Raw genomic sequence first — 7,994 nt, 5'->3', positions numbered from 1 at the left:
GGGGGGTCAGGCTAGAAGATCTACTAGGTCCCTTCCGACCCTAGATCTATGAAACTATGAAACTATGAAACATTTACATGTAAGAAAGAAAGCTAAAGTAGCATTTTGACAATATGACTTAAATTACCTCTATTCAGTCAGAAGGACTAATGGCCTATAAAGCACAAAGCATCAAGTGAGCATAAAAGTGGGAGTTAGTTAAAGAAAACCTGACATCTTTCCAGAGCCTTTGAAAGTCCTGAAAGTGAGGAAAAGGAAAGCCACCCCACCCCCAAAGATATATTTTATATTGTGTACTTCAGCTAGAAACCTGAGGGAAAGAAAAGGGTGGGAATGGTCTTCGTTATCTCTCTCTATAATTTTGAAGAAACAGATATTCTCTTATAGAAAAAGCAATAAATCACATATACTCAACTAAAAAAAACAACTTGAGTTACTTCACATGTGTCTTAATTCTACCCCTGAGACATGGTGACTGTAGCCTGATCATCCTTACTGATCAAATGGATTTTTTCAGGGCCAGTTTGTGTCCAGTTTGTTTTTGCTATCAATTCGACTCCCATGAAAACTCGATCAGTAAGCCCAGGAGATAAAATTTAAGTTTGAAGCTAAACACACTAAAAACATGCCAGAAGAATGGAAGTGTACTCTGTTGAGAAGACCAACCCTATAGGAATTGTATAGCCAGTTGCTCACCCAGAAGAAAGGTGCCTGAGATGACTGAATAATGTAGTCTTTACTTGAGATTAACAGTTCACATGAGTATTCTCTTTATTATGTTGTTATTTCTTTTTGCAACTTTTTTTGTACATTATCCTAGAAATACATATGAAGTGTTACATTCTATTTTGGTAGCTCGGAAAAGTTGGCTGTAAAAGTAGTAAAGAGGCTGGTTCCTAGATACGAAGGATATCATTCTGAAGATGGAGAGCACTTCTGAAAGTCAGGTGCCAGTTTGTGGAGCATAGTTATAGCCATCTGATCAAATCTTATTCCCTTTTAAGGGTTTATTCTCCAAAGGGTGCCATCTGCCTGACATCTGATGTATTTATTTCTCTTCCACTCTTTGGATACAGTTCTAAGATACTGCTCCAAACAGCTACTAAAGTATATGTTGAATATTTTGCTGAAAATAGAACTCCAGTTTCTACTTTGCAAGATTCTGGATTAGCTCTCCTGGTAACTTCATTGGGTGTAGGAAGGGACTGTCACTAAAAGTTTTGGATTCTAGTCCACTTCTGCTAACTTCAGCCAATAGAGGCCAAGGGACAAAAGATCAGAAATTGGCACAAATCTTATAGTATGGGTGGGGAGGGGGGAAGAGTAGGCCATACGCTCTTGCTCTACATGTGTCAAAAATGCCAGAATTCTTTATTATAAACAATAATTCCATGACACAGGATTTTGTATTGGGAGCAATGTTTAAAGCTGAATCTTAGAATCATAGAAAAATAGGTGTGGAAGGGACCTCAGGAGGTTATCTAGTCAAACCTGCTGCTCAAAGCGTAATCATCCCTGTCTAAACTATTTCAGCCATGTGCTTGTCTAACCCTTTTATAAAAACTTCCAAGGATGGAGATTCCATAGCCTCTCTAGGCAATCGGCTTAACCACCCTCATAGTTCTTTATCAGTACCACTCTTGTGTATGTAAGAGCTGAGAGGCCGCCACTTGACTTTTACTTCTAAAACATACCATCTAACTTTCATACTGAGGAAGTCCTCCAGATCCTACTGGGGATAAGGCTCTTACAATGTACTCTATACATTTTAAAACTAGAAACAGATCTTGAAAAATTGCAGCCAGTTTCTGAATCAATCATAGTTCAATCAACACATACATGACACCTCTAAATAAGTGTCACTTTATGCATTTCTGCATATTGCTGTGCCAACTCAGTTATCTTAAGAACTAAAATGCTTAAACTTCTAGGATGCATTCAGTTTGAAGGTATCAGAGTATCTTCAAAACATCAATTAATTTAAGTTTGGAGCTTCTAGAGGACGGTTGAATATTGCTGATTCTACAAGCAGAGAAATTGAAGCACAGAGAGAGTAAGCCTGCATACACAGAAGGTAGAAAGGACAGGTCAGACCTCTTGACTATCATTCATGTTTTTTAAGCACATATCTAGGAGAAACACCCACAAGTTAGAAGAAAAATTCTTTACAGTTTGATGTATTTTATCTTCATTAAGAAATGCCTTTGAGGCTTAATTCACTAAGCACAAAAGAGCCTGCCACTTCTCTTGTGGAATCTGTACAAAAAGGAATTGCAATTTTACACTTTAATCAATTCAGGGAACAGGCTAAACTAAAATCATTAGCCATGATTAAACGAAGACGCCAGCTACTTACTACAACTGCAAACTTCAGTTCTTTTTTTGCCACAATTTGATGAAGCAGAATGAAGAGAAGACTGCAAGTGAAACACAGACTCCTGGACCTGCATGCAGACTTTGTCACTGCCATCCTGCAGCAGTCAGGAAAGCTCTGTAGCTACGGTATCTCCTTGGGTTTAACAGCTCTTAAATGAAGGTGCACTTATAAAAGGGGTGGAACTGTTTTTTGTACATTCCAAATACGCTGGGATCTTGGTGTGCTTATGCAATAAACCTGTTTCTAATATGTTTTCCTCAGGTTATTGTTTACATTCTATCTAATAAGCCAGTAATAGCTTTGTTTCCCCCCTCCGATTTTTTTTTGGAGGGAGAGTTAAAAAAAATCAGGGAGCTGCTTCCCCATAACCCCCCTCCCAACCCCTGACCCACTTTGCAGTTTTTTGTAACTTTGTGTTGCTTCTGTTTTTCAGTGCTTTGACTCTTTCCAGGTTGCAGTGTGGGGTAGAGGAAAAAGGAGTTGGGCAGTCTTCAGATTTCTTTTTTTCTACCTCCCCCTCTGCTAATCTATCCCTTCACTGGTATTTTAAGCTCCTCTTTCCCTCCCATGATTCTCCTCCCACACTCCAACCTGGGTTTCCCATCACCAAGTCAAATTAATTTGTTTTAATAATATAAACAAGCCCTAAAATAAACCAAAACCACATGGCCCTAAAATAAACAACTTTAAAAACAATACTACCTTCAAGATTCATGTGCTGTTCTCTCAGCAACAAAATGCTATTGTACTGAGTAACCATTAGTTTACTTTCCCACTGCACACATATTGTTCCTGTTTGCATCACATTTTATTTAGGTCCCAGGCCTGCAATGAATGCTGTGGGGGCATACTGTATGCCCCTTGAGCTCATACTGAGCATATTGCAGAAGCAGGGCTATAGACTGTGATCTCATTGCAATGATCACATTGCAATCTGTGCCTGCCCATTTTAAACACTGACCAATAATAACTTATAATTACAGTTTTGAATCTGACATTGACTCACTGACTCAGAGCAGGTTGTTTAATTTGCCTATGTTTTCCCCTTTATGAAATAGGCATAATAATACCTTCATACTCACTTCCTTAGTGTTTTGTGCAGATAGTGTTTGTAAAGAGCTATAAAGGCACTTGATATTATCGCTAATGACTTCCTGGGACTTTCTTAAGGTGTTCCACACCCATCATTTCCAAACATGGCTTAGAGCCCTCCATTGAACTGGTTGCAACAGTGATCTCAAGGCTGAATCCTTAAAATATATATAAATTCTCCTGGGGCCCTCAAAGCAGTAAAGCTTTGAGGGTTATCTCCATTTGCTTTGACTTCTGTAAGATTCTGCCTCCACGTAACTTTTCAGATCTTGCTTGAACATTTTTCTTCTTCTGTTTTGATTCCCCTAAACTTTTTTTGGTCTCTACTTTAGCAAGTATGCTGGGCAGTCCTAACTTTAGTGCTGCTTTCTTTATGCCAACTTGTTCTGTAAAAAAAACCTTTCTTAAAGTAATATCCTTTCTATATTTTTAAAAGTATCTTAGGTTCTTTTAAGTGTCCTATTGGATAACATCCCTGCTTTTAGCATTCTATAGGATGTTTTGGAAGTCTGTAGAAAGGAGACCATTCTTTATTAAATGCTGTAGGTTTATAGACTGTTTTCTCTAGCACCATATTAGTGTTACTTATATTACAATCTGTAGAAATTTTCCATGACAGTAGGCAACTGCCTACAGACAGCCCCGAATATTTAAATATAAAATAAATTCATTCAGAACAACACTGATGTTAATAATGCATCATAAACATTGGGATTTCAATCTCCATCTAAGACAGGAAGGTCAATTCAGATTTTTCTAGCTGTTGGTCGGCTCCTTGCATGTATATACTGCCAACAGGATCTTTCATCGCGCTGTCACAGAACAGAAGGCAGCATAACAACTTGAGCATACCAAGGCAGGGAGACAAATTACTGATGGCTCAGGATATGTGTCATGGTTATTTAAACAAGACAATATGAAATTACTGGCAGTGTGCAGGGGGGCTTATGCCTTCTCTGTCTCTGTTTTTTTTCTGACTGTGGGTGTGAATAAGTTTCTGTGTTTGTGTCATCACATTTGGCAACATGTGACTTGTCTATGTTAGGAGAGTTGATTTTGTGTTGCAAAATTGCTTTAAAGCCAATCTAGTTACAGCTGTCAAAGGAACCATGTTTAGTGGCTATCAGCCTTGCCTGATCAGGCAAGTCTGTTTCTGTAGCCAGTGGCCCTGAAAAGAGAGAGGTGGCTACTGTCACCTCTGGTCATCTTTGATTCCCCAGCCCCAATGACCAAACACTCATATATAACTGGGTCTTGTGGGGCTGCTTTTGGCAAAAGGCCAGGATTAGCTTGAATTTATGCCTTTGTAGCTGTAGCTAGACTTTTAACTCAGTTTGTTGGAAATGGACAGGGCCATGTCACAAGCACTTCTGCTGTGGCCTCAAACTTGTGACCTCTGGGCTGTCAGCTGTGCACCTTAGCCAACCATGTAATCTCCCAGCGGGGGGGGGGACATAGGTTAGTTGAGGGGACTCCCAGCCATGGGAGCCTGCTTCTTGCCATTGCAGGGGGAGCCTGAGATCAGGATCTACCACACAATCATGCCTCCTGCCGTGCACATGTGACATGGCAGGAAGTGCAATTGTGTGCATCATGCATCAGATCCCATCGCACCTTTACCTGAGCATGTAGAAGGGGCCTCAATAATAACTTCATCATATGGATACTTGGGAAAGAATTGCTAGAGACATTCCACCTATATTTTAACAACTTTAACCCTTCCACCAAACTGACTCTTGGATACTTCACCCAGCATATTCATTTCTTGGACACCACGATGACAGTTTGCAGTAGTCACCAACATATTGTATCAGAAATTAACCAGCTGCTACAACTACCTCCATGCTGTTGACTTTCATCCTAAGTACACTACTAGATCCATCTTTTACAGCCATATGTATTCATATCCTGCCTTAGGGATCTGCAGCAGGTCTTCCTACACTTAGAATACAGTCTCCAAGTCATAACCACTTAAATCAACAGACCTGGACTCAGACTTTACTCTAACCTCCTACAATACCAAACCTGAGGCAAGCACTACAGAATCCCTCTTGTTACCTATAGCCCCCAGCCTGAACAGCTTGGAAACATCATTAATTACCTCCAAATCCCACTTTGAAAATGCTAATCATCTGAAAGATGCCTTGGGAGACAAGCCTATCCTGGTTTACAGGCAGCCCTCTAACCTCAGATGGTATCTCTGCAGCAAGAAACCACGTATTCTAACTGAGGCACCAGCTGAGAATATATTCCCTCATCAATACGGATCACATGTTGACTACCACATCATCACTGGGCCAAACAATACAAATTAAAACACCCAGCCTTCATGCACCTGCTCCTCCACCAATGTTGTATATCCCATCACCTGCTTACAGTACCCTGGCACTGTCTACATTGAATAGATGGGGCAGTCCCTATGTTCCAGAAAGATGCACAAGCCTGTGACAGAACAATTTACACCTGGACATTCCATTGCCGACCTCAGAGTAGCTGCTCTTACACAACAAAACTTTAAAAACTGACTTGAATGCAAAATTTTGGAACAAGAAATCATCCACAGACTGGATTGTGTTAAGTAGCATCTCAGCAGAGACTCTGGATTCTTATCTCATTACCTTGACTAGCTCTTATACCTTCTATATCCTTACTTTGTTTATTCCTTCACCTCTGTCATCAGTGGCCTCTCCTGTCTTCATTCTTTCCCTATCCTTTATATGTAAATTACCTTATTCCTTTCAATTTAATACCCCTGCTCTCTGCAAGTCCATACATAGCATAAGTAGTCTGTGGCCTACAAAAGTTCATACCCATAGATTTAAGTTGGTTTAATAAAAGATATCCGATTCACTCAAAGAACCTTGTCTGCCTATGTCCTTAGACCAACATGGCTACAACCTACACCCCTTGTACCCATATATTAGCATTTAGGATACTTTGTTGCAAGTGAGAGACAGAGGTTCAATTCCTTTCAGCCAGAGAAGGGAATTAAATTTGGGTTTCTTACATTCTGGGTGAGTGACCTAACCATGGGGTTATTAGGTAGTGGGGTATTAGGTAGTAGGGGAACTGTCATTACCAGCAGTTTTGTGAATATAAGCAGCCCCCTTCCAAAAATGATTTTAGCTGAAACTATTATATGGATTTGACCCAAATCTGTCCTCATGCACAACTGTGAAGAGTTTTGGGATGACCAAACTGCATCTTTGGTGAATAAATTATTTGACAAAAAACCAAAACAAAAAAACACTCAGCTCTACTAATAAGTCAAAGAGAAAGTAAAAAAAAGGGCTGAGGGGCAAGCCACAATCTGGTCAATCAATCTCTGCAACTCCAGCTTCCCTTTCCTGCTCATTTCACGTAAGTGATTTTGTTTATATGCATGAAATGAAAATAAATCAGTCATCAACTAAATGTAATGTGAAATACAGTTCTTATAAATGTTCAGGCATTGAGCTGTCCTTAAAATACATTGCTTGATAATGGTGATGTTTATGAAAGATGAGGGTACCATGTATCATTGTTAAATTGACATGATATGCTGTGCTACTGTTTCCCTTCACATGTAAATAGCCCTAAAGCTGAGCTCTAACTGCTTTGTTTTAAAAGAGACTAACCAGTAGTCTCAACTTCTAAGTCCCCACAAGAATTTACAATTCTAAAAAAAGACCTATATCAACATTCACAAAAACTGATATAAATGTTCTAAAAATCACAATACTTCTTGCTGTGCTCCTGCAGTAGGAAACAAAAGCTATATTATGGACAGCATGTACAATGATACGCTGTGAGGGCCTTGTTACACCTTGTACTTTGATCTGCACAAATGCAGATGGAAGTTAGTGCTTGCTTACGTTTGAAGCAGTCACACTTCAGGCCAGCAGGGGCCTGGAGGACTGAATGGTAAGAATCTCCCCCTCCCCTCCCATTCTGGGTTTCCTCCATGCCCCCATACCCTCATCCCCAGTTCATCCCCTGCCCCCAGGACTCTGGCTGCTCCTTGGGGGTTCCCCCTTGCTTCCCATCTTTCCCCACCCCTGGGGCATAACTTGTGGCTGCCCATACTGTCTGTCCAAGGGGAGCAAGCAGAGAAGGGTTAACCTGCCTGCTGAGCTGCAGCTGCTGCTGAGCTGATACTCTCCTTGCCCAGATAGCAGCAGCAGTAGTGGCCAGGCAGGCATGATTACCTTTCCTTGCCTGCTCCTCAGGACAGGAAGCATAGCAGATATGGATAGGAGACCACCAGGAGCTCCTTTAATTTGGTTTAATTAATTCCCTCCACTTTTCAATCACCCTGGGGACCTCTGGATATCCTGCCATAACCCAGACATCCTGAGAGGCTAGAGAGAACTCCAATTTGGTTCTGAATACTGTGGGCAGACACATTTTCAGGGAAGATCAGGTGTAAGGCTAAAATTGTTGGGCTCCTCACCACTGGCAGAGGCATGGGTAACTGGTGCCTCCTGACTAGGAGGGCAGGGCGCCAGTGGCTGATCACCAATGGGGGGGGGGGGGCCCCGCAGGG

The 7,994-nt window shown here is 41.0% G+C and overlaps 1 protein-coding gene across 2 annotated transcripts in view; it reads right to left on the bottom strand.

The window, feature by feature from the left end:
* Nucleotides 1-2,530, bottom strand: part of LOC109291752 (prostatic acid phosphatase-like) — a 30,258-nt gene extending 27,728 nt beyond the window's left edge. For both annotated transcript variants that reach the window (XM_019508847.1, XM_019508848.1), the window contains exon 1: nt 2,357-2,530. In XM_019508847.1, coding sequence (XP_019364392.1) covers nt 2,357-2,470 — 114 coding nt within the window. In that variant the 5' untranslated portion in view covers nt 2,471-2,530. The remainder of the gene's footprint in view (nt 1-2,356) is intronic.
* Between the last annotated feature and the right edge of the window lie 5,464 nt (nt 2,531-7,994).

The sequence above is a fragment of the Gavialis gangeticus genome, unplaced genomic scaffold (assembly GCF_001723915.1).
Source record: "Gavialis gangeticus isolate Ggan-Ray unplaced genomic scaffold, GavGan_comp1, whole genome shotgun sequence".
In the NCBI taxonomy this organism is placed as follows: Eukaryota; Metazoa; Chordata; order Crocodylia; family Gavialidae; genus Gavialis; species Gavialis gangeticus.
The sequence above is the reverse complement of the archived record's forward strand: the minus strand, read 5'-3'. Positions and strand labels throughout refer to the sequence as shown.